We start from the raw sequence: 27,214 nt of genomic DNA on the forward strand, positions 1-27,214 counted from the left end.
AGAGGAAATCTCTGTTGTAACCAAGAGTAACAAACCACAGCAATTACCTAATTAAAGCTAAGCCCCTCTTTAATCAAGACAGTCAAGTTAAGGGGCCCTCGGGATTTTTGTGAGAAGGAGGAAGTCCTAATCACTGCAAAGGGAATTGCTTCTTTTTCTACCAGGTTTGAAGTTGCCCCCAAACTTGCAGATGCTAATTTCGAAAAGGAGAATCATTAGTTTTTAATAAAGAATTTGCTCCTTGGGAGGTGTGGGGATGGACTGAAAGCATTTTGCCATTCAGTTTAGAGTTCATTAGTGCACCCATCAGGAAAAATGTGCAAGAAAAGTGAAATCAGATGAATATTCCTTATTTAACCTCCAAACCAGTAATTTGGAAAAAAAAAAGGCAATTTCTTCTAAATCTGGGTTCCAGGTGACTGCTTTTGATCTGAGCTCCATTAAATTATTCCCCTGCTAAATTTTTATGAAATAGGCTTTTTGCTCCAGCAGACGCTGGCTCCCTGAGATAATTTTGAAAGCAAAACATTCTGTTTTTATTAGTAATGATCCATCTTCCATCCTGGTGCTATGAGGGCCTTGAGGAAGGTGTTTATGCCTAGGTGTCAATTTTCTGCACTGAATCCCTGTTTTTTCATTGGCATGGGGACAGGCATGATGAGCTGGTTCCTGTTTGTCTCCCTGGCTGTGGGTAGCACCTGTGCACAACAGAGAGTCCTGAGAGCACCTGGCAGTGATTCTGACTGCAGATAACTCAAGAAGCAGCATGCCTGGTCTCACACTCACTGCTCAGGCTTGTGGCTAGATCCATCTCACCCTCACTTCCACTGCAGTGTGAGACTGCAGAGAGGAGAATCTCTTTGGGCTCACTTATGGTAATTTCTTCCTTCCTTGGTTGTCCCATGTGATTCATTCCCAGCTTTTATTTCTATGTGGCAACCACCAGACACAATTTTTCTGCAGGCTCCTATTTATTCTGGACTTACACATGGCATGTTTCCTACAGAACCCTTTTTAAAAACACGCATTTTTTTGCTTTTACTGAGTCTGGTCAAAGCAGCTATTCTGAAATCCCATAGGGATGTGCATTAGGGGCAGACAAATGTGATGAGCTGGAGTTGCTCCACATACCAAGTGCAGCTGGTTGAAAATAGCCTTGACCTTTTTATAAACTGAAGTGTTGTCCAGCCCTGTTTTCACTGACCTGACATATTAATGTGCTGAGGGGACTGGGCAGAGCAGCCTCAACATTTCCCAGATGGTCATTTCTTGGGACATGCTTGCCTTGACAGATTTCTTCCTGTGCATGAACTCTGAGGTAGAAGGAATTTTTTACAAAGATTTTGTATTACTGTCTATGATTTTTATGGCAAATTGAGCTCCCTTAATGTTGTTTTTCTTCCCTTCTTTCTTCTCCTTGGTGACCTCACAGCCATTAGTGCCTGAATTCCAGCCTTTATGTACTTCATTTCCTCTCTCTGCTGTCTCTGAGGGGGGCTCTGTGTCCATGACCCAGCCATATGAGGCTTGCATGCTTGTACTGCAGTCTGAAGGGCTGTTCCCATGGCATGATCTGACTGGGGCCTGTCTAGGTGTGTAGAACACCCCAGAAGTCTGGGATTCCCTGCCAGAAGCAGCAATGGAAACAACAAGCTTGGTTTGGGGCATTCAGGCTCCTGCCTCTATGCTGGGAAGCCTGGAAGCCCCCATACTCCAAGGATTTGCAGGGTCCTCACTGTGGGAATGAGCTGGGTTTCCTGGGCTGCCAGGGGCTGCTGAGGTCTGCAACCCCAATATCCTCATTCCAGTGCAGTGCTGCCAACATTCAAGGAGGAGATTCTTCCTATCAAGCCATTTTACTACAGGTTTGGCTTCACAGGCAATGCAGAGCGTAGGTGAGAGGAGAATCAGGCCTTTAATCTCAAGGAATGCAATGGCATTTTATCATGTCCTCTGAATTATTCTGCCACAAGCATCTTGAATGTCTGGTTTATCTCCTCTAAAGTGATCTGTACACTGCTCATCAATCATCTTTATTTCTCAACTAACATGCCACAGGTGGTTCAGCAACTTGAGTGTTTGGCCTGAAATTATTGTATTTTCTGGAGCTCTGGGCCTGAACCAGGGGAAGCTGCTGGTGCATTTGAGATGTTTGGGTGATGTGGAGATGGGGCATGGGGTGCTTAGGTGGATGGCTGGTCAGCCACCTGTGTCAGGCTCTGTCCTTCTGCATGCCAGCTCTCAGGAGCAGCAAATTTCAGCTTTGCAGCAGATTATGAAGGCAAGACTAAAGGAAGTGAAAACTTCTTTTCTTTCTCAGTTAAAACACTCAGGGTTACTTTGCCTTAGGGACATGGGTCTACCTGCCTGGCTTGCTCCTGTTTCACTGCAACCTGGACTTGAATGGCAAAGTGATTCTTGCATGAGTAGAAATCGGGGGTGCCTGAGAAATGTTCAGGCTTTTTGGAGAACTTGCTTGTCAATCACTACAGCCTAAATCTAATTTTAGGCATTAAGCTGAATATGAGCACTTTGAAAACATATGGCATCAATTCTGCTTACTGATCAGTTTTGATAAGTTGGCTTGATATAGTTAAACCCTTTGAGTTGCTTTGCATTCCCCAGCAGGGAATGTGAAAAAAGGAGGAAACTCTAGAGCTGAGAGAGAGAGACCAGGTCTGGCCAAGCTAGGTCCAGTGTACCTGTTTTAGCTGTCTGTCCTCTCTGTATGACCAGCTACTTATTTTGAGCCCTGCTCTGGAACATGTGCAAGTTGGGAAGGGACCTCATCAATAACTCTGCACTTACAAAGCCACTGAGTGATACAGAAAATACAAAACACTATCTGAAATACATGAAATGATGAAGTAAAGAGTTAATGAATCCTCAAGAAGTTTCAAGTTTGCATAGAGGAATCAGAGAGGGGAGGTTCACCAGTACATTTCTCTGGCCAAACCCACAGATGAAGATTAACTGAAAGTCTCCAGGGACAACAAACAGAACAATGTTCCTGTGAGGCCAAGAGTTTGTTTTGCCATTTGTTCTCTGTACGTTACCATGGAATACAAGTGCTGCTGTGAGTACAAGAAGAAATAACTTCATACCTTGGATTTATCTCGGACACATCCTGAAGCTTAAACAGATCATAGTGCTCTCCTTTTGCACTGGACCATTTCACTGCTTTCTCCATGGAAATGCCTCCACCTGGGGACGCTCCGCCGACACCTTTGTGTGAGACTCTCCGCAGAGATTTCCGTAAGTAACTTGGATTGTGCTCCTGTTCTTCCCATGTTCCCTGGGGGGGAGTGCTCGAGCAGACAGACATTGTGTGTGGAATGTTGGTGGGAGTGGGCTGTTTGGAGGCAATTGTCCAAAATATCCATGCAAGAGCTTCAGAATGGGAGTTGTGCAAATCTGCACTGCAAACCTGTTTCTAAGATGTGTGCTCATCCAGGTGGAAATCTGGGAAGCATATAAGGCAACTTACTGTCCTCTTGTGCCTGTATTGTACTGTCCTGTTGTGCCTGTATTACAGATCACTAATAGTGTTAAGTACCTGAAATGATTTTCAGAAACTACGTGACCAATTGTTCTGAGTAACATATGAGCCTAAGGAAAAAACACCCCTGTTCATAGGGGGAAAGAAAAGCAAAAGGCGGAAAATGAGCAATCTGCTATTAGTTTTTGTGAATTAATCACCCATCTTCAGATCTAACAAAATACTCAGAGGAAGTTGGAGTCTCTTTTTCTCTATTTTCAGCTGGTGCTTGAAGCAAAAGTGTCAGAAATCTCTCTGCAAAGCCTGTTCTGATGAGATTTCCAGCCAGTTTCATGAATGAAGCTGGTTTGGATTAACTGTGAATAAGTTCTTGTGCAGAGAACTAGCAAAGCATGGGTTCATTGATCACAGACACTTCTGTGTGTGGTGTCTGACCCAACACTCAATAAAGGCAATGACAAACCCACTGGGGCAGCTTATCCAATAGCTGTGGAGCCACTTTACAGTTCCAAAGCAGCTAGAGTCAGCTGTTCCTAGACACTGGAAACTGGATGGGAGGGAAATTTGCTTATGGTCTATTCACTTGATTTATGGGGTTTTGCATCAGGCCCAGGGACAAGTTCTCTACACCATACACTGCTCATTTATAAAACTGGTGTAGCAGAGGAGACCTAGTAAGAGTCAAGGTCTCATCTTTTCCTCCTCCTGCTCTGATGCCTTCCTTCCCATCAGTAATTAACAGGGATGGATGCCTACTTCTTCTGGGAGTGTTTACTGTGGGGACAGTTCCAGGGCTGTCCCCTGAGGCTGTCTCCACAAGTAACAGGCTCTTAAGTTATGCCTCTCTATTGATCCCCCTCTGAACAATTAGCAGTGGTGATTGCTCTGAGTCCAAAGGTGTCTGCAATCAGCCCCACAATGATTTCAAGGAGAGCACTGTTTTAAAAGGCTGCCTCTCCTGAAGTGTGCTGTGTGTTTTAAATGTGCCAGGCTACATGACAGGACCTGAAACAGAGACATTTGAGGAAGCTTGGAAACTTTTGATCCTTGAGACTGAGCCAAGCCATACTTCCTGAATTTTTGGATTGGGAGTCTCTGATTCAAGCACAGCATCAAACACCTGCTATCCATAGCTTTATCATTCCTGCAGAATAATCACTGTTTTTAAGATGCCTGCCTTAATATAACAATGCAATTCTCTGCATGACAAAACCCTAAAAGTCTGGTGGCTAGTAAATAAGAATTATTGAGAATGATTATTTCATTTGAGGCATCAATAACTTCAGCAGAGCTGTAGGGAGAACAGCTCAGCTTTCCTGAAAATTGCAAAGGAACTTTTTTTTTTTTTTAATGAAGCTCACTTTCCCTGCTCTGGAGGCTTCAGCCAGGGCTCCTGGGGGTCAGATTTTCTGGAGGTGGAAATCCAATATTGAATGTCTGATGGGGCATCAGGACAACCAATTCTGCTTGTGAGGCTGTGTGAAAAGCTAATATGTGCATTGAGAAGTAAAAGCACTGACTGATCTTTCAGGAGTTGTGGACTCAGTTCTTGTTTCTATGCAATAATTCAATGTGGTCTGTGTGTTTCCTGACAGCCTTGAGTTGATTTCTCTTCTTCTTGTCCTCACAGGGGTTTAGTTGCTAGACCAGTCTTGCAGTGGGTGGAAGAGAGTAGGAGAGGTCAGGCCTCCCATCTGCTTCTGTAAGCAGCCTGACAGCCCCAGGGCTCCAGGGCTCTGCCTGGAGTGGCCAGAGCCAGCAAAGAGGAGCAGGGCACTGCCATCCTTATCTCGTGTGTGCTGCCACTGTGCCCCCGTGCAGCTGTGCCACCAAACCACCTGAGCAGCCAAATGCCATACAGGAGATGGGACTTACAGGGAGCATCCTTCAGGCACTGCTTTTCCTTCACAGCTTTTCTTTTAGAAATGGGACCGTCCTCTGTCGCTTCTCAGCCTAGTGGCAAAGCTGCTGGGGCTGGCAGCCCTCAATTTGGGGGCAGATGAAGGGAGACAGGTTGGAGTGAGTCTGCTTGAAGAGTTCTGTGCTGGTTAGGGTCACATGTTATTGCCATAGGGGCAGTTAATTGAGGGGGTATCAATAGACAGCAAGCCACCTCTCTAATTTTCCTTCCCTGCCTATTATTTAACAAAACTATGGAGAGAAAGGCTCCATTAACTATACTGTTGTCTTTAATTCTGCAACTGCAGTAAAAGCCAGTATAGGAGAAGCCCCTGAATACAGGATAGAATTGGTTCTGTAATAATAATAATAACTTGCTTTCCCTCTTTGAAAATAAATATAGTTCTTAGTAGAGAGATTTACCCGTTGCTGGCAGTCAATCAGGCAGGACAATTTGGGCTCTGAGTACTTGATTAGAATAACTTTAAGGAAAATTGCCTTCCTGAATCAAGTAAGGATCCATTAACCTGATGAAACAGCGTTTGCTTATCTGGGAGGTTAAGACTCGTAACACAGCTTGGACTGCATTAGATGAGGCCTCTTTTAGAACAGAAAGTAATAAAAACACCATCTGTCATGTCTAGTCAATCAGACCTTGTATAAGACAGGAATTATTCCTCTGACTTTACCATTATAAGATCATCTGTTTGTTAACAATGGGAAGTGTCAGGAATGCTGAAAACTGGTTTTATGCCCTCAAATTATTTCTAGCTGCCTTTATCTTGAAGAGAATTAATATTAATCTGAGTTTATACAGGAAATAAATATTTCTAGGTGAATACAATGCCAATCCATTCTATGTTGAATCTCTTGTGATTTATTGTTAGAGGTAAAACTGAATGGGAGATAGAGGAAAAAGTGCCATGTACACTTTTCTTCTGAAAGTGATTATTTCTATAAACAAATCTCTTGCAAGTTGCTGAGCACTCTAAGGTTCTTTGAAGTCAATTGAATGTATTCAATTCACTCAAGTGGCTGTCTGCATCTTAAAGGACTGGCATGGCTAGATCTTCTCATGTAGCATAGGAGTAGCTGGAGGTTGTGGAAAAGGTGTTTGCATTTTTTGGCATGGATTTATCAGAGTTATTAAATGTTGTCACTAATGGATTTCTCTGACAATGTGGTCTCCTCTATTTACTAAGGAGTACTTGGAGACATGTAAAGACTGAATGCCAGACAGCAAAGGCAGCTGTGGGCACAGGAGGTGGAAAGGGGGTGCAAAGCCTGTCCCAGTGTATCCCCAGCACCCCTGTGCACCAGCTGGGGTGGAAACAGAATCCCCACTTGTCACACACCACAGGTGAGACTGCAGTGCATGTATTCATATACACCATTGCCTGCTGCTTGGGTATGTGCCATGCTGCTGCCCAGTGCATTCAGCACTGCTCTATGGGTGGCCACAAGCTGGAGAGCACCAGAGTGGGTTTTGTGTGCCCATGGAAAAACCATTTCCTTGTTCAGGGTTGCTTTTTGCACAAGAGAAGCACACAGAGTGTTTGCAGGTGTGTGATGCAGAACTCAGCTGTTGTGTGGTGGGCACAAGCCCATGCAAGATCCCAGGAGGAAGGAGACAGGCTGGGAGTAAAGGAGGAGGAGGATTAAAGCAAATGCCTAATTCAGTATTCAGTCACAGCCAGAAGATGTGCTCCAGTTAAGGTATTGAGACTGGAGATTTGGGAGAAACATGGTTGAGCAGGAGGAAGACAACATGTGCTCTGGGGTGGCATCAAGGGAAGGCTGAGCACTCCTGGTTCCCACTGATGTCAGGTGGATCAGATGCCACTCATCTCCTAGGAAAAAAGGACTTTTTTGGGGGGGAGTTAGCATAAGGATGAAGAGTCACAGATTAATTCTTCCTTCTACAAGAATATAACCCTTATCCCTGCCAGACTCTGAGGGATTTGTCATGAGTGCCAGTGGAGAACAGACTGCCCTGGGCGCAGGATGGCCAGAACAAAAAGAATTGTGCTACAAAGTGTTAGGGTCCCTGGAGACCCTATGGTTAGATCAACATTAAAAAAAGCAAAAATATCTCCAATTCTATGCCAGTTCCTCTGGGACCTGATGCAGGGAAAACCCACATGACTCTGCTTTCCCCTGGAGCTGGTGAGAGCTGCTCCCACTCACTGTGTTAGCAAATTGATCCCCCTGGTCACTGCGGGGGGAGGCTGAAAAGAATGGATGGCACTGCAAGCTTGTTATGAAAATGCAGGGAACCAGAGTTAATGAATCTTGGACGAGCCTCTAATCTGCCTGGCCCTTGGTGTGGTGGTAGAGGAAGCTGGCTGGGGAGGATCTGATTAACATCTCAGTGGAAATGACAGACCCTAGAATGCAGAAGGTCGTATCATATCTGTCAGTGCTTGCATCTGGGAGGGGCCGCTGTCAGAGAGCTGAGATCTCTGTGGATTAAATCAGGAAGGTTTTTTCATCAGAACAGATATATTTTTGGGATTTACATCTTCTCTGTCCCTGGCAGCTTGCCTTGATGAAATACTGATTACACAATTGCAATCTGACTTAAACCACAGCTAAAAAATCAGCTGTGTGCTAGGTTATGGTGAGAATACCCTCTCTGTGATGGCAAAGATTTGAAATTGTGCAGTGCATTATGTCTCCTGACACAGGAAAACTTGCAGAGAACAACAAACAGGCTGTTTACTGTGGGTGTATGGAAAAAATGGAAAAAATGGAATTCCTGCCTTCTCTGAGATTTTCTTAGTTCAGTAGCCAGATTAATGAATGAAACCACTTGCACCACATGTACAGGAGATTATGCTGCTTGATGTTTCTTTTATAGGAAGGGCAGTTAAGGTCAGGAAACTTGAAATAAGTGCTCAAGGGACTGACAAGCAATGTATCAGGACCAAACCCCAGGGTCCTGCTGTCACATCCTGTAGCCCCTCCTTCACTGCCCAACAGACACCCTCCACTCAGTTCCAGGCATCCCTGTGAGCAGGCTGTGTGGAACAGAGTGGTTACAGGATTTCTGGTTTTTCAGTACCAACTGCCTCACTGAAGCCAGTAAAAGCAGCATTTTACTCAGGAGCAGGGTGGGAGAGGGAGTGGGACATACCACCAGAAGAGAGCTACTGGTCAGCTGAGAGATCAGTGCAGAAAGAGAAATTCCCAAGGCGGTATCTGTCCCAGAGGCTGGGAGTGAGCACTGGCAATGCACCCACGGGGTGGCTGAGACACTGGATGCAGTTCTTTCAGCCTTGCTCCAGACCCAGGCTGCTGCAGGCTGTGATGCCTTCAGTGGCTGAGCTGTCCCTCAGAGCCTGTGCACAATAAATCAGTTGCTGTTTCTCACTTGTTCTGATAACGCTGCAGGCGGGGCAGCTTAACGGAGAGACTGCTGGGCTGCCATGCAAGAGGTTTTAGAGAAGTCTCCCTTCAGCAGGATGTTTCTTCCTTCTTTTACTCCTTTTTGAAATGGAGGTACTGCTATCTGCTCAGTGAGATGCTCTGAGATATCTGCTGCTGAAAGGCACCATATGAGATTCTGCTTCTGGAACCACCAGGGAGAAAATGTTCTTGGGACACCAAATGGTCCTCAGGTGTTTTCCAAAGTTCTGCCTCACCACATACATCTTTCTTCCAGCTGCAGGGAAGCACCTCCCACACCAGGAAGGGGATGAGCCAGCCTCAGTTCCAGGCAAGTGGACTGGGTAAATGTTTGGATTTTTCTGTTTCCAGGCGCTCTCTGATATTCAGAGGTTTTGAACAGAGAGCCTGAGCTGAGCCTGAGACAGACAGGTATCTCAGTACCAACAGGTGTGGCACTGGGTGCCCAAGGGACCAGCACACCTTGTGACAGTCAGAATTCATCACTTGCACCCAGGAGAGACAAACAGCACTGAGTTAGCAATGGAGCTCACATGCACACCTATCTTGGCTCTCCTTTTCTGCATTTGTGTTTTTCCAGAGCACTCTCTCTGTTGCTGACTTTACATACCTAGATGAACATTAAAAGTAGCTACTGTTTCAATTAGGAACTGTCTCTAAGCAGTGGACAGCATTGCTAAAATGCCTGAAATTTCTATAAAGGAGCAACAAAGGACTATCGTGAAGGGCAGAGCATAGAAACAGCCCAGGGGCTGGACATGTTCCATTGCCTGGAGCACCTGTATGTACATTTTCTCTATGTCTTGAATTTATTGAAACCAGTGCTACCAGTTAGTGCATGGTACCTTATACCATAGCAACAAGTACGTCTTAGAAGTGGAGGGGAAAATACTTGGAAAATAATCTAAGAGGTCCCATAGCCCATTTCCTCACTGACAGCCTGAACAGTTATATTATCCCTGATTTTCTATGCGATATATGGCTTTCCTTGGTATTCACTTACTGTTAATCAGTGGTCTGTTCTGAAAGACCACAAGTCTTATTCTGGAACCAACTTCCATTTTTTTTTCAGTGGTTTTGTGATACTCTCAACTTGAGAGCCTAGAAAGTAATTTAAATTCATGTTGTATTTTGTTTGTGCTGTTTTCTTCATTTCCTGCCTAAGCTCTCTCATGCTCTCATGTGTTTTGCTTGAACATTCCCTTCAATGAAGAGGAAAATCCTAATTTTTCCTTGCTACAATAGCCTCTTAAATAATTGTTCAGAAATAAAAGCCCTTCCTCATGTGTTCCTCGTCTCTCCCTGCCCAAATCTTCTAATATAAGTCACAAGCATTACCAAGTGAAGCCTTTTATTTTTCCCAAAAACTGTTCTCCCTCCAGCTTTTCTTCTCTGTTGCATTGTCTGGCCTGTAGTGCTCATATGTCTTTTCTGCTTGTTTTTCACAGTGCTTGCCCAGAGTCTCACGCTGCTGGCTTTGCCATGCTGTGCTTTGTACTTATCTATGCTGTATCTTCTTATAATATGAATAATACTCCCTGGATCCTGGCCATACTTCCTACATTATAGATTTAAATTCTTCTTACCATCTATCTTTCCTTTAATATCTCTTCTGTGCACAGCCTGCTCTTTTTTAGCCATTATTAAACTTTTGCTTCAGTCCTCCTTTCACAAGCCCCTCACGATTTGCCATCATCTTTTTATAAGTTGTTCATGCTGTTCTTCATCTTTTAGTTCAGGCTTTGCATCCCTTGTTGCTCTATCAAATGAATAATCATATGTAGGAATTTATTCCTCATTTCATTTTGGAGTTTGATTGTGATCAGCTTAGGCTTCTCACTATCGCACATTGTAGCTATTGTTGTGTGCTTCTTTTCCCTCTTAAATTCAGGTGTCTCTCAGTGTTTCCCTAATGCATCTTTCTAGTCCTCCTGCCCAATTCCACTCGTCATCCCATGTCCAGCTAATAGCAGAGTTCATCAGGAACTGACAGCCTGTTTGAAGCCTTGACTTTATCTTGAGGTGATGATGATAGATACAGGACCTTGAAGCAGGTGGGACTTGACTGCAATAAAAAGGTGAAGGATGCAGATGGCTTCAGGGCCATGCTGTTGGGTAGTGGAGACCCCATTATACGCTATTGCTGAACTCACTCTAAACTACTTCTGTGTTTGCAGAAAATATCTGGGGTTTTCCCCTGCAGAAGAGTTTCCCTAAAGCCTCTCTGAAAGAAAGTCACAGCAGTTTACAGGCAGTTACGGGGGAAAGCAGAAAGGAGTAAACAGTGGAAGTGCAGTTGAAAAATTATTGATTCTCCTTCAGGCAGCTCATGGCTTGAAGGTGAAAAAGGGTCTGGAGGGACAATGTTATATCTGTCAATGTTATATCTGCTTTCCTGTGCAATATGTGAAGAACTGGGAACTGAAGCCAGTCTGTCAAAGGTTGGTGAAATCCCGTATCTTCTCAAAACCCCAATCTTCTCACTAGGTTCCCCATCCCTGGAAACATTCACCATCAGGTTTGACAGGACTCTGAGAAACCTGATCTAGTTCAAGATATCCCTGCTTATTGCAGAGGAGTTGGAAAGGATCGACTTTGAAAGTCCCCTCCAGCCCTAACTGTTCTGTGATTCTATGATAGTGAAAGACATGTATAGTTAAGACCAACTCTATAGCTAGTGTACCGTGTCAAAAATTTGGATTTATGGACAGCTGTAGATCCTATCTAGTCACAGAGTCAGTCCTTATCCTCAACCAGAAGTAGTAATTTTATTGAAAGATAATGTAGCTGCAGTGTGAAGTGATTGATCGTGAACATCCGTGAAAGGTGCCATGCAGCCTCAGAGGCTGTATTCAAGAAAGGCAGATTCCCTATGACATTTGAGAGCTGAGCAGAGAGGGCTTCAGATCAGAAATAAATGGAAGTTTAACTATTTTAGTGGTGGCCAAAGGACTGCTGTTGAGAAGTGAAACATTAACAGCAGGGTGAAAGAGAGCCGGGATTGCTTAACGAGGTTCATCTTCAGGCACAGCAGAGCTGGGCACGTCCAAGGCACGGAATGGCAGAGGGGGACTGCACACCACAGCCTGCAAAGGAAGCCCAAGCTGGTGAGGAAGTGTTTAAAGATTTCTTCTTGCTGATAGTAGGAGAAACTGAGGGCAAAAAGGAATGAGGAGGGATGAGAAGTTTCTCTGATTGTTACAGGTTGACTTGTGACCAGATGACAGGTTCTTAAATGCAGATTAGGTACTTGATATTGTTAGCGGTATTGATCTAAATGCCTTCACAATTTTAAGTCTGTAATGGCTGGTGAATAGAGGAGAGATGTGGGTTTGAAGGCTTCTGGTATATTTTCCTGGTTGTTCAAATGATTGGATACATCATTTTCTTAAATTACTTTGAAGTTTGGGAGAAGTCTGCAGGCAATGGAAACCACTCTTGATCTGTATAAATCAGTTAAGCTCTGCTCTTTCTTGTGATCAAAGAATTGGAGAAAAAAAGCCAGAAAAGACCTCCAGAGGTTATCATGTCCTTCCAGGGTCTGGTCATTAAGCCCAAAGTGTTGCTGCCACATATTCATCTACTTTCCTAAAACCTTATCTCAGAAACAGAGAAAGAGGAGAGAAATACAAATATGGCAAAAGGGCTGTAAAATATGGCCAGTGTATATGAATTAAAAATAAGACTCATTATGAAAAGACAAGTGTGACTGAGCTGAAAATTAGGAAGGATTGTACCATGAGATGAATGCAGGTAAAAATGAAGATATTAGTTGAGTATAAACAGATTAAGGTGCACAGTACTGCAGCAGGGAGCAGTGAGAACGTGAGGATTATAAAAGAAACGTGAAAATGCAGATTCTCTTTCTGAGGATTTGGGAACCAGAAAAAAATTAAATTATGAACTGAAAGTCATAGCAAAATGTATTAATGGGAACTTCTGGCTATGCAAGGCATCTGGTAGCTGAATATAACATGTAAACATGAATCATCCTACAGACTCCCCAGTTGCATAAGGGATAATTCAGAAATGAGGAAATTGTACAGAAAATAGTCCTTGCTTTCACACTTGCCAGGTGAAGTTGTTTGGCACAAGATTTTCACAGAAACTCAGGAAGGCACCTCATCTATATGCCTGCTCTGGAACAGGACCTGATATTTATTTACTCCCCAACGCATTCTTATATAACAGACGTCACCACACCACCTCTGTTCCAATGCTCATCTGTCCTCACTCAGAGGGAAATTGGAAAAAGGAGCCCCAAATATTCTTTACTGAAAAAAATCAGTTATTTCTCTCATCTTATCCTCAACAAAAATGGATTATGGTTCTCTTCTGGTTGTTTTTCCTGTCAATGGAAAGGAGTGGCATTTGGTATTCTTCTTTCCCAAATTTCATTGCTTTCGTTCCAGAGTTGTAAAATGGTTTCTCCCATTTTGCAACACCATTTTGGGCTCATACCCAGTTGTCTCCCCGGCTTCTTCACCCTGCTTTTGAGTACAAACAAGAGCACCATGATGGCTGTGCTGAAGTTTTCTTTGCTCATGGAAAAGCTGAGGACCTGCATGTTTCATGCTTTCCTAATGTGATGGAAAATCATTGATACTCTTAGAGGGATTTCCCAGTTGTCCACTATTATGAGCATTTCATATGAACCCTATTTCCTTGTGAGAGATCAGAGGCACCAGAGTTAGGATATATCACATACAGAGCTGCTCTAGCTGTTACTCCACTTAACAAAGAATAAAACAGTCCGGTTTGGGAGCAATTTTTTCCAATCTGAAATGGCTGTTTTGTAATCCTTATTCTCCTTTTGGTGCTTTGAAGGGATTATCTGATCAAGTATCTCTCTTGTTATGGAGGAACACTCCTGGATGAACAATCTGCTTTTTAAAGGCAGTGGTGATGCTTGTTTTGCTTTTGCCTTTCACAAGGGAAGTGGCTCAATGTGGTATTCAGCACTTGAAGGTGAATTTCATGAGGCTTTGATGATCTGAGCACATTTGAGATATCCAAATATTATTTAAGCAGTTTTTGTCTCATTTCACACATACTCCTACTCGTTCATTTCAAAGGTGTTGCATACCTTGTTGCAATTAATTTTTTAGTAAAAATAACAAAAAGGACACAAGTTTCCTGGCTGCTATGGATGATTGTTTTCTGGTTTAAAAAACAGCTTTTCATTTTCCTTCCTCTTTCTCCAATATTGACAGCATTTCTAACACCTTTTCTTATTGCCTTTTATGTCTCCTTGCTAGCTGTGGTTCATTTTGTGCCTTAGCTTTGCAGGCAATACTTCTACCACTCTGTTTGATCTGTTTGTCTATACCTGTCTTCAGAAATGCCACCTTATTTCCATTTGTGGTACAATTCCTTCCTGATTTTCAGTCCAGTCGCACAGGTCTCCTTCTATCAAGTATCATTCTGTATTTGTATCTGAGGTGCTTGCAATTTTATTCTCCTAAACTTGTTTTTACTGTTTGCTACAAGTTACCATTTATTGCCAGACATTTAAATTCCTTTTCTTCCTTTCTGTCTGAGAAGACCTTCTGGCAGCTAGTGGCCTAAACAGCTCTGCAGTGTATTAGACAAGTAGTATGCTAATCCCACTGACTGATAGGGTTTTTCATGCTAGCATTAAAAAAAAAAATCATTTAGCTTATTTGACCCACAGGGCTGTATATACACAGAGGAAATATAGCTGCAGGAGGCTGAAAATGTTAAGGCATCACACTGCAGCAGCAAGGGAGCACTGTGCAAGGGATGGTGAAACCTTTCCTGCCTTCCTTTTTTATTATTCCTTTAGTAACTCTGCTGCTGTGTTTGCTCTGCTTGCCTGTGTATGGCAGAATACAGCAGGTTTCTACTGGGAGCTGTAAAGAAATACCTGGCCATGAGATGCCAGCAGAGGGCTCAGAAATATTTCTGCTGCCTCTAGCATGGGGTCAGACTTGCAGGACTTGAGCAGGTGCCAACGTGGTGTGTAGGGACAGAACCCCAGAACCCATGTGAACAAGACCTGTTCTGCCCCCATCTAGGTCTGCTTTTGAGCACTCATGCCCATGAAAAGGGCTTGATAAACCCTGGAGGCTGCACCCAGGTGAAAAGCAAGGCTGTGCATGTGTGCAGGTCACTGGGAGGGCTGAAGACAAGGAGCTGGTTTGTGGCAGTACCAGAGGAGGTACCAAACTCTTGTTTTGCCACTGCTGTAGAATAAAAAAGAAACAAGGAAGGGGTAGAGCTTTCTGGCACCATCTGAAGTTTGGCCTCCAAGTCAGCTGCCCAGCTGGCCCCATGTTTAGCTGCTCAGTTAGCAGGATGAGGTGGGATCTCTGGGGACTTTCAGAAGCAGCAATGCCAGAGGACATGATGGACAGTAATTATACTTCTTCTGTGCAGTTCATCACATCTGATTCTCTTGTGTAAGTGTTCTCCATGTCTTGTTAACAAAAACTGAAACCAGATTAAGGATCTGTGGTGTGACCAAAGTCCTCTTTCCTGGTTCATCAGCTGCAAACCTGGTTCTTGTGATAACCAAACACTATCAGCAACTCAGTACTTGCACTAAGGACGAGTTTATGGAGACTCCTTGTACCAGATGTGGATTCTGGGTGTGGTCTGTGCATTCCTGAGAAGAGAAGGGAGAAATATTTGGGAAAATTCTTTGAACATTTGCCTTTTAAAGAAGCCAAGTGTAAGAGGAAGAAGAAACCTCTGCACTGTGCTGAGGATACAGCAGAGCCACAAGCACTGAGGATAGTTTATGGGAAGGTTGTGAGTTTTGCTCTGCAATTGCAGCTGGCACTGCAAGAATGCAGATGAACAGCTCCGCTATTGCCATGGGAAGGGCATGCAAGGAGGGACAAGTGTACCTGCAGGGAGCTGAGCCCACATGGCTGCAGGGGGAACCCAGGGACTCCCAGCACAGATGGGCTGCATTTGTCATATGGAGCCCAAAGCCCTCTGGATAATAGAAAGTGAGAGAGAGGTGTTGGGGCTGCTTCTGGGTGCTGGCTGTGCCCGCTTGATTGAACTGTCCCATGGGAAAAGGCAAGGTCATTCTAGGGAATTGCTGTGGGAATGAACCATGGGTCACTTCACTCCTGCAGTAGCAAAGAAATGATTTAACACAGTGCAGGCATCTGTGACATCCAGTGTCCAAGGGTTTGGTGTGATGAACATTTTAGTAGTTATGTCTTGGAATGTGTGGCTTTCCAGTGAAATGAGATCCCTGCAGAGTAAACCTGTCATTACCACACTGGGAGGGAGATGCACGCTCTGCTCCTAAATCCACAGGCAGTAGGTGTATCTGGGACCTGGGATTTTTATTCAGCTCACATCTGTTCAGCATCCAGCACCGTGCTGGGCTGGTGCACGTAAAATAGCTGGGGGCATGCCAAACAACAGGGAGGTCTGTGCCACAAAGTGCTGACAGCCCCAACCTGTGACTGATTTAGTCTGTGTTCCCTGACTCCTCTTGAACTCTGGAGCTGTCTTTCCTGGTAGCATCTCCCTCCCCTTTCTGCCCTGGCTGCACAAATGTGCTCAATTAGGGTTAACTCAAACTGAATCAAACTTCGTGCCTGAGGTTGGAAATCTTCCCAGTCAACTCACCACAGCCACATAGCATGGTGGGAGACAAGGCGAGAGGGGAGATGAACGCTTTTCAGAGAAACGAATCCAAGGAAACTTTGTTCACTTTTATTTCTGCAGGAGATGATCCCCCCAAAGGAGATTTCCCTCTTCAGAAAAAATCTCCGGTAAGTGTTACTGCTGGTTTCCTTTGCTTTGCTTTCTGCTCAGCTTGTTTTAAACATTGCAAGATCTCTCTGTTCTCCCCTCTGTTGTGCTCTGGCTACAGACAAACACCCTTTCTTGCAGAGGGTTGAAATAAGCCTTAACAACTCAAGGCAAAAATCCCTCCACTAACCTGATTAAGTTAAGAAAGTGCAGCTTAAAGGGAAAGCACAAACTGTCTGAATGTTTAGGGGAAAGGGTAAGGGTTTTTATTGCCTTTTCCCTGAACACTACTTTCCTTGTGGGAAAGAACTTAGATCTCTGAAGTGGATGGGGCTGTTGTGCAAAGGAGGGAGGGAGCTGAACTCTGTTTAGTTTGATGAAACCCCCCAGGGAAGGGTACCCAGATGCTGAAAAGCAGAAGGAAGGACAGGGATTGAGGACAGGCCACTGGTGAGTGTTACAGAGCCCAACTGCAGTGCCAGAACCATGAGTTTACATTTTTGATTTAAAGCCTGAGTCAGGTGCATGTGTTGCTGCCTTGCAGCTTTGATGTTTGTGCAGGTTTTCAGGCTAATTCTTGTTGAGTGCTTGACCCCTAAAAACTGTTCACTGCATAGCATTCAGGAAGAATTTGGCTTATGTTGTAGCTGCTTTGACTTGCAGGATAATATGTAATACTTGGTCTTAAAACTCACAGTCATGTCATTAGCAAACCAACTATTTAACTCAATTTTAATTACTGTGCAGACATTAACTATTGGATATCCAGAGCTCCTGGGAAATATTAATCTTTATCCTGTTTTGCCATTAGTCAGCAAGAAGGAGAGCTGAAAACAAACGTCTCCTGTAGTGGGTACTTTAAATGAACTTTCTTTTTTCCAAAGACACGGTCTATCAACTTCCACAGTATCCTTAAGAGATCCATAATCCCACAGATCCCAGGCTTGCTGTGGAAGCTAAGCACTGCAGACTATCAGTGTGTTCATGAATCCAGGCTTAACCTCCTTGCTTTTGCTGGGGCTGTTTGTTGAGCACGGTCCTCCGCAAAAGCGAGCAAACTGCATCTGGCTCTCCACATGGATGAAAGCTTCCCACTTTTGGATGTCCAGGCAGGCCACAGGCAGGTCAGTGATACAGTGGAGACAATACATGAGGGTTTCTGCACGTGCTGATGCCATCTCATGACACACAAGCCAGATGGAAGCACCCCTGCTTGTAAGTCGTTGCTCTGTGTTTGTAAGCACTTACTCAGGGTGGTGGCTCAGGCACTGGGGAAGGTTTAGCTGGGAAGTCACTGCCCCCTGCTCTCCTTTCCCTCTCGTCTGTAGGAGGTGCCCATTCCAGAGCAGGAGTGGCTGAAATGAGTCACTGCACCTTAAACCGGTGCAAATAAATCCACTGGAACTTGTGCACTGAGTGTGGAGGGGTGAGTTCAGGCAGCAGTGCTCCTGACACCTGTCCACCTGATTTGGACAGTTACTCTCTGTACCTCCACCAAATGTTATTAAATGCCATGAGTATGTACAGTAAGGTCTGGGAAGGAGAGGAAGAAAAATATCCCTGTTGTACAATTTTACTTCCAATTTCATAAAATGCCTCCCAGCACAAACATGAAACATAAACTGCCTCTTATGGATTTTCTTCTATCATGAAAAGCTTGTGGGGGAAAAATATTCTGTGTGTGCATATGGCTGTGTGTTTGTGCATTTACAGCTTATATATGCCACCATTTTTAGGCTAGTCTAAAAGCAGGAGGCCCCAGTGCAGTTTCCAAGGGAGCCCACTCTTTCTTACAAGCCATATTGCTGATCACAATGGTTTCAGAGTAAATCATAAATGAAATGGATAATTATGTATTTACTCTAGTAAAGCAACAAGGTTAAGAGTTTCTTATAAAAAGTCAGCCCTTTGGTGAGAAAAATATATATATTATATATAAAAATGGACAAAAATATTTGTCTTTAGAGGATTAAGTAATGGAAAGTAGGGGGGAGGTGGGAGTTGTGGAGTTTTGATTTTCTGCCTGTTTTGTTGCTCTTTCATAATGTTTAGGAAGACAGCGTTATTAAACTGTACTCTTCTAAACTTGATGCCATTGCTTTGGGAATCCAAATAACCTTAGGTCTCTTGGTAGTAAAATAAACCTGAATAAACACATCTATTTTGGTACTTTATTCGCATTTGGGACTTGGGAAGAAATACAGGAATTCATTATTTCTGACATGAGGCACAGAAATGCATGTGAATAGCTCATCTCACTTCACTGGCCCATACCATGGCTGTTAAAATCCATAAGTATAGTTGCATCTGTTAACATCACACTCCCCCCAGATTCCTCACCAAATCCATGGCCATCTCCTCTGCTGCTAATTGGCAGAGGCTGTGCAGTGCTGTGCAAACCTGCGTTCCTGTTGTGAGGCAGTGGAGCCACTAAGCAGCTGGAATCTGAAAGCTGCTTAGCTCAGACCACGGTGGGGTAGCAGGAGGGACAGAGGCCCACATAGGGTCATGCCAAGACTCATCTGTTTAATGCTTTGTACTTCACTTGGGAAGTGCTGATGTTAGCTGCAGTAAAGTCAGGCTCAGGGAAAGAGTGGCCACACTTAGACAGGTTTGACAGTCTCATCACTGCCTTTTTTTAAAGTTCTGATTAATAAATTGAATTGTCCATAGCTGTGCCAGCAATCTTGAAATATGAAATGCATGCCATGCCTGAGGGAGTGTCAGACAGAGAGCTGATGCTCTGCTACAGTGAGTGGTGGCACAGCTCAGCACAAGGAGGAGCAGAGACTGAGAGAGGGAGCAGCTTCACACACAGAAGCAGACAGCAGATCCCTGGGGTCTCCCAGTTTCTGAGGCAAGGTCTGATACTAGAAGAGGGAGCAGTTTTGGGGCAGGGTGGTAGCTTTATGTGGAGTGCAGAAGAAAAGGCATCCAAAGGTGTTTTTTTGGTATCAGTGAGATTTTAGCATTGCAGTTGAGAGTTGGTAGCACCCTTCCAGTGGAGTTCCTGGAGCTCCAAGCATGGTGTGCTGCTGAATCCCCATGGCAGTGCTTACTGGGCTCATGTCAGCCCAGCTGATTCACTGGGGAGCCTTAATCAGGCTGTGAGGACCACTCTCTCCTTTGAGTCCAGCTCACAGGCCGGTCAAGCAGCTGTGGGCACTTGGTTTTTGGACTGGACTCCTCTCCACCACCCAGGCACTGTGGGAATCTGTTGCTGGGGTGAAGGCTCTGGCCGTTGATATGTTCTTGTTTGTCTCCAACAGAAACTCTGTGGCTCCAATTACCCCCTGAGCATTGCCTTCATTGTGGTGAACGAGTTCTGCGAGCGCTTCTCCTACTATGGCATGAGAGGTATTTGGCTGTGACTTTCCTGTCCTGATGTCTTTACACAAACTGCACTGGTGTTTCTGAGCTGTGCTGGGTGTAGTATCAGCTGTCTTTCAAAGTTAATTGATATTTTGGAATGCACATATAAACAGTGTATCCTAACATTGTTGCTGTATCTAAGATGAGAAGAAGTTGGGACTAGAGGGCTCCAAATGTACCTTCCAGTCTAAATTATTGTACAGTTCTCTATATCAAACCTGGTTTTCTACTGTGTGATGTCTTTCATAGTTGATGTGCAATCAGTGCATTTGGGAATTGAATCTTACAGGCACCTAATCTGTAAATAGAAAAAGTGCATAAACAGAACTGCAGGTTAGGTAAGATAAGCTAGAAAAGATGTTTTTCAGCTAAACATAACTGTTTATGAGCAAAGGATGTCAGATACTCATATATCTCATTTTAGCTTCTCCTTTGTCAGAGATTATGAGGAACAGGTCTGGAAACACAAATCTTTCCACAGCACTGCTCAGTTGCTAGACAAATCAGTAGTTTTCTTGCCACCATGATCCTGCTTACCTGCAGATATACACATTAATTATCTGATATGATTTTTATTTTGTTTCCTTTTAGCTGTCTTGACACTCTATTTCTTAAGCTTCTTCCACTGGGATGAGAATCTCTCCACTGCTGTGTACCATGCCTTCTCTGCATTGTGTTATTTCACACCTGTCATTGGAGCCATCATGGCAGACTCATGGCTGGGCAAATACAAGTGAGTGAAGACCTCTCTCTAATTTAGTCAGCATGCAAGGACAGTGCTGTGTGTGCTCCCAGTTTTGAGCTAGCCCAGAGTGCAGCAGAGACACACCTGTGAAGGTCAGCCCCTCTCTTTTAACAGAGCTGATCTGCTTGCTCATGCTGTTCTCTGCTTGTCTAACACCCAAAGGCCAACAGGCAACAAAGTTGGGACAAATTAAATATTACAGTAACCCTTTTCCTCCACTGTCCTTCCCTACCTGACTTCAGGAAGCTGAGGTGTAGGGCAATTAACCTTCAGTTTGCTAAGGTCTGCTTCTGAGAAGGATTCAAAGATAGTGAGGAAGCAATGTCATCATGTAGATCTCAGATTCAGATATCATTAACTGTAATGTACTTAGTTACACTTTTCGCAGCATGGGTAATGTAACAGCACACCCACTTTTATGCCTGATTAATCTGTGTTCTCTCAAATAATTTCCATCAGCATATAACCAGGTAGACTCTTCCGGAGTAAGAGTCCTTAGGCAGTCTTTCCTTCTGATGATAAGCTGTGGAACCAACATCTGCCCCAGAGTGGTGATGAGCAGCTGGATATAGGACTTTCTTTGCTTGGCACTGTTTTTTCATTGTCTGAGAAGTCTTGGCTGTCAGGGTGATGAAGTGCAGCTGAACTTTTCTCTCTAAGACTAAACCTATCTGGCAGAAGTGTCTCTATAGGAAATAAGCAGCTGCCATATGCCTATCCAGAAGAAAGTTCTTAAGGAGCTGTCAGTTCTGTGCTCAGTTTTAGTCATTTTCTTGTCCATTTGAATGAAAAAAGAAAAACCCAAACAAAAACCAGTGGGACTTTATTAAATTTATCATTTAAGGTCACATAGCAGTGTTCATTAGTTTTGAGGATATTTATCTTGCAGCATGATTTTGTAAGAAGGTAAATCCTTATACAGATGCTCATGTGTTCGTCAAGATACTTTCCTTGGAGTAATCCCTATAATTTAATGGGAAGTGGCTTTTACTGTAGTAGCTGAACCTTGGCCAATAAAACAGATTAGAGGGGCTTTTAGGAATGATCTGATGTGCTGCTAAATTAGCTGTTGCAACCAGGGTTTGAATGCATCAGGGATCTCTTCCATGCTCAAAGCTCATAGGACTTCTGTCCTGTTTCTGTCCTTACAAGTCCTTTGATTCGCCTCTGTATGTGTCTTCAGCAGAGAATACATAGATTTCTCCTAATAAGAAGATTCTCCTAACAAGATAGATTCTCCTAACATAGATTTCTCCTAACAAGAATACATAGATTTCTCCTAATCTAGAGGGTGGTGAAGGAATAGAATATACTCAAGAGTCTGATCATCCTGCTCATCTTTCTTCCTCTCCCTCACCAAATCATGGGAGGCAGATAGATGAGCTCAGTCTTTCAGAGATACTTGGGACCCAAAACAGACTTACAATGAGGAAACCACACTCCTAATTCAGGTTTGTTGGTTAGGTGGGTTGAATGTGGGCAACAGTCTCTAGATATCCCTTCCAGTCAAGGGATCCACTTATGCACATCCTACAAAATGCCAGTTATTAGTAATCTGGAAACTGAGTTGGGCCTGAACAGTGCTCTTCTCTTTGCAGTCTTCCATGCATGACAAGACTGGAACACTTTTCATTTATTCTGTTCAGTAATGTCTACAAATAAAGCATGGGCTATCCCTCCTTAATCTGATCCCATTTGCATATCTATTCCTTCTAGTGCACTCAGTGTTGACACAAAGGAATTACAGCTGCCCACTTACCACTGGTAGAACAAACCAGTTCTTGTGTGCCAGCCAAGCAGAGCTGCCATGCCAGGGCCCATGGGCACACTCTGTTTTCAGTTTGTACATCACCCAGCACCTTCAGTCACTGCTGTTTGCTTTCCTCACAGGACGATCATCTACCTCTCCATTGTGTATGTTGTTGGCCATTTGATAAAGTCAGTCGGTGCCATTCCATCCCTTGGCAACCAAGCTGTTCATGTGTAAGTAACCCTTGAAGCCACAGTGCTCTAGCAGGTTGTGATGGTAGTTTGCCCAAGTCTGTAATTTGTTTTATCTCCATCCGACCAGAATTTTGGGGCTGTGCATGGATTACTTTCATCAGGGAAGGGCTAGAAATATCTGACTAAGAGCAGAAGGGCGTGTCTAGTGTGTGAACATGCCAGATGGATTTGGAAATCACCACACAGACTCTAACCCCTTTGGCACATGCATTGGGATCACCCTTTTCTGCTATACCATGCTACTGGTTTGGTCTTCTGTATCCAGCTGCCTGCAGCAGGCTCCTTCCTGGAGCCTGCTCATTTCTTCGGCACAGCTGCCCAGCTCAGCAAGGTTCCCCCATCTGCATGGGAACACAAAACTGAAATACATTTTCTGATGACAGGGGAAGGGTCTGTCTCTTCCACGGGATATAACCCTCTAGATTCTGAACTGATAGGCTTGTCACAGTAGTGTCTCTGAAACCACCAAGCTGCTTTTGTCAGCGTAGTCACGGCTCAAAAAATATGCACATGGAGGCAGGAGCACATGTTGTTTACAGAACAGTTTTCTTTTGTCCCAGACCTGGTCAGTCCTGATACTCTTGTTCCCTAGAGACATAATCTGTCAGGCCAACAATGGTATTTTGAAAACCACTGGGAAGTAGAAAGCACACAAGAATGAGCCTAATTCAATTTGTCTGCTCCTACTCAGACTACAAGGTTGCAAAAAGTACTCCCCTTCTTATTTTTTTTTCTCAATTGATCTCTGACACCTTTTGTTGTCATATAAGTAAAACTAATTCCACAGAGCTTTGATCTCCTATATGTCCATTTGACCTCAGAACAACAAGAAACTGACAAAACCAGTTTGGTTAATTGACTGCTATGGAATGCAGAAATTAGGATAATTAATTTGTTTTTCAAATTATTAGGATACTTAATTTGTTTGTTTATCTAGCTCATCATCCTTACCTGCGTGCAAAAGACAACATTATCAGAGGAATCACGGTTGGGTGGCACTAAAATGCTCTCATAAGCTCTGGAAGGATTTTGCAATGGTGATATTTTTTGTTCTTGCATGAAGGGTCCTGTCTATGGTTGGTCTGTTTTTGATCGCCCTTGGAACGGGAGGTATCAAGCCCTGTGTCTCTGCATTTGGTGGGGACCAGTTTGAAGAGGAACATGTAAGACTTCTTTTCTTTCCTAAAATCTGCAGTGTCTGCTTACTTTGTGAGGATGTTTATGTGATCAAAATCCTGTTGTGCTTGAATAAGGGCCAATTTGCTGGAAAAGACATATTAAGGCATGAGGTAGGATGGCTTGCATAGGACTTGAGGGAATCTAGATGCTTCAGGAAAGCAAAATGACAACAGAACAGGATTGATACTGGAAAGGATAGGTCATAATTGCATAAAATCATCTAAATGTTAATTGGACATCAGAGTAGTTGAAAAATCCTATCTTGCATATCACAGAACTGTGTATATATCACATCTTAAAATGGGTGATTATAATGCACTGCAGTGGAATATGGCAAATGAAAGAAAAGACTATCACCAGCCTATGCTTCTGTGGGATTTTTTCCTCAGTCATAGTCTGTGTCTCAGATCTTGTTCAGAAGGAACTGTAGGAAATTCTAGTGTTTTGCAAGTAATGCCAGAATGTTTTCTGGATATTCCAGAATGAAAAGTTCTGAAGAGTTGAGAAAATGTTTCTGTTTAGCTGTGTTTGTGCTGTGTATCCTGAGAATTGTAGTCCAGGTGCTTTGTGTCCTCATTCTCTGTCATGAGTGCTTAGCTCCTCATCTGCATTAATCTCAAACTCCCATTATTCAGAACAGGGGCTAAACCAGGGATAAAGTAGTGCTTAAAGGAAGCAAAGCAGGTCAGGAAGTGCTAATCCTCAGGCAAAATGCTAAATTTTTCAATTGATTTGAAGTTAAATAGATTTATGTTGACTTAACACACAAATAAAAATCTCTATTTTCTCAATGACAAGTATTCAAATCACCAAGTCATGTGCAGGGCATAAGTCATCAAATATGTAGAAGGCCACTGCCACAAAAAAAGAAAATAAGTCTGTGGTGGTAGGCTTAAACTCAAGGAAGATTATTTAGGACTGACAGTGTGAAATTTTTTTCCAGAAGTAGATCTAGAGAAACACTGGAAAATACTAGGGCCTTTGTGAGATGGAAATTCCCATCAATGGAGGCATTAAAGAAGGACAGTAGACTAACAGTGTGTCAGGAAAAACACTGGTAAATTTAGATGAGAGTTGGCCCCTTGGACAAGGAGCCCAGTAGGGCAGCTTTCTCCTTGTCTTTTGCAATATCCCAGTATGAAGTCAACATGTAATGAAATAATATAGACTAAATTTAAAATGTTGGGAAGACTTGTGCTTTCTGCACATGAACTGAGTGATGCTTAAGTGATGAAGCTTATGATTACTAAGAAGTAACAAAAGATGGGAAGTTCTGTGGTCACTTGTCCAAAGCAGATCCTCCTGCAGGCATGTCTACATGCTATCATGTGCTTTAGGGGATGTGGCAGAAAGGGGATCAGCAATGCTCTGCTGGTCACCAGCCTCCGCAGCTGGCACAACTCTGACCAAAAGCAGGCTGGCAGCACAGCACACGTGCTCTGGGATAGCTGCATGAATGCCAGTGCATGGACATCCTGGCTTGCTGCACCAGTAGCTGTCCCAAAAGAATTCTGTGAGGTCCAACAGCAGCATTTACACAAGTGCTACTTCTATGAATATTAATGATTAATAGTGTTTATCCAGCATCTTTCAATTACCACCTAATTACAGTATGATAATATGTAACACTTATCTTCAGAGTGTTTCATAGACTTCAGCTAATGAATCTCAGCACCCCTCTCAGGCACATACATATTATTATTCCACCTTTACAACTACAGCTGCATCACAGAGAGAAAACCTGAACTGCCTGTGGTTGTGTGGGCCTCTACCCATTCTCTGGCATTCAAACTACATCTCTCCAACAAATTTATCAAATACAAAGGCTCAAACATTCACCTGTGTGCTGCCTTCAAGAAAAACTAATTTAGAAAAAGAAAACTGTAAAAATCATTCTGTTAAGAACAATGTGTTCTGCTCTATACATTCTTTTTCAAACGTTCTTTCCAAAATAGAAAGTTTTCTATTTTACCATTTTGAAATGACTTGGCCTTTCAGAAGAAACAAATGTTTTATGCTATGTGATAGGAAGTTTAAGTCATCAGAATTGGAATGAGAAGTTTTGATTTTGTAAGGAATAAAAGGTTTGAGGCCAAACAGAATGTTTCTTTCCTCTGGAGTGGTGTTTGAGGGGTCTTATGTTTTATTTTCTTCCACTCCAGGTAGGCTGAAATAAGTTTTAAAAATTCACTATGAAATGAAGCATTCCCCCTTAATTTTCCGGACGCCAATAAACTTCATCTGAGTCCTTAAGTGCATGGGCTTATTTGTTTTGTCTGAAAACTTGGAATGAGGTAGTTCTGTGTATAAATAACTAAATTACCCCTGCTATTCCTAGAGACAAGTTTATGCTTTGAGGTAAATGCACAACATCAATCTGATTCTCTCTAAAGTACTTCAGGAGCATAATAGTCTTGGGTCTGCCACTTTGAGAATGGTACAACTACAGACAGTGATGGGGACTAATTTGGTGGGAGGTCAGATAGGGAAAACAGATTTATCTGCAGGAGATTTCCAAATGCCTTTGTCTATGGGTTTAGAAGTCCAAGTTAAAAATGCCTGAACAAAATTATATTTACAATATGTTATATGAATGTGAAGCTGCTGCACACATTAATTAGGGACCAAAGCTGCTTTCAAACAGTGCAGTATGGTGTTTAAGGTGCTAAATAGCTTTCCTTTTGTTTCTTTATTTTCTGGTTGCCAAGGCGATCAGGATTATCATGTACAGTACCTTTTCTCAAATTAGCTAATCCAAATCATGTTGTTAATGTGTGTCTGCTCTAAAGATTAAGACAATAGGGACGAAATTCTTTATTCCAATCAGTATAATTTGCAAGCTGCTGGGTCATTATTTTTGTAGTTATTTCAGCTTTTCTCTGACCATTTTTGTTTCCATCACTAAAATCTGAAAATGTGTGAAATAAGATGCTCCAAATTCTTTATGCATCACTATCCTCTTCTCTTACTACCACATTCTTTTTGGTAATTGTTGCTCTAGACTTTATCATGTCAAGAGCTGCATGCTTGAGTTTATCACAGCTCTCAGAAATTCTGATTTACTCAGATATCAAGGGTTAGAGACGGGCCATGACAATTTGGCTAGAAGAGGGCAGGACTGTGAGGGTTCTACTGTACCACCCTCGACAAGTCATGCAAGGGCTATCCAGGAATGGGGAAGATTGCTGAGGCTGCTCATCTCTCTAGTTTTCTCTATGATGACAAATAACTAGTCACAAAGGTAGAATGAAAAGAAAATATAATTTTACTAGTTTAGCAGTAGAAAGTTCTGGATTATCAAAACTACCAGCAAGGAAAGGAATATAACAGATAGTAAGACCCACTGCTGTTTTCTATTAACCATAAGA

The 27,214-nt window shown here is 43.2% G+C and overlaps 1 protein-coding gene across 6 annotated transcripts in view; it reads left to right on the top strand.

The window, feature by feature from the left end:
• The first annotated feature begins 3,054 nt into the window (after nt 1-3,054).
• Nucleotides 3,055-27,214, top strand: part of SLC15A2 (solute carrier family 15 member 2) — a 52,222-nt gene continuing 28,062 nt past the window's right edge. For 3 of the 6 annotated variants that reach the window (XM_005485155.4, XM_026792315.2, XM_014265733.3), the window contains exons 1-5: nt 16,315-16,566; nt 19,816-19,903; nt 20,510-20,651; nt 22,554-22,646; nt 23,731-23,830. In XM_005485155.4, coding sequence (XP_005485212.2) covers nt 16,435-16,566; nt 19,816-19,903; nt 20,510-20,651; nt 22,554-22,646; nt 23,731-23,830 — 555 coding nt within the window. In that variant the 5' untranslated portion in view covers nt 16,315-16,434. The other 3 variants (XM_014265731.3, XM_074548802.1, XM_005485157.4) reach the window with 3 other exon arrangements.

Source organism: Zonotrichia albicollis, chromosome 10, assembly GCF_047830755.1.
Source record: "Zonotrichia albicollis isolate bZonAlb1 chromosome 10, bZonAlb1.hap1, whole genome shotgun sequence".
Classification (NCBI taxonomy): Eukaryota; Metazoa; Chordata; class Aves; order Passeriformes; family Passerellidae; genus Zonotrichia; species Zonotrichia albicollis.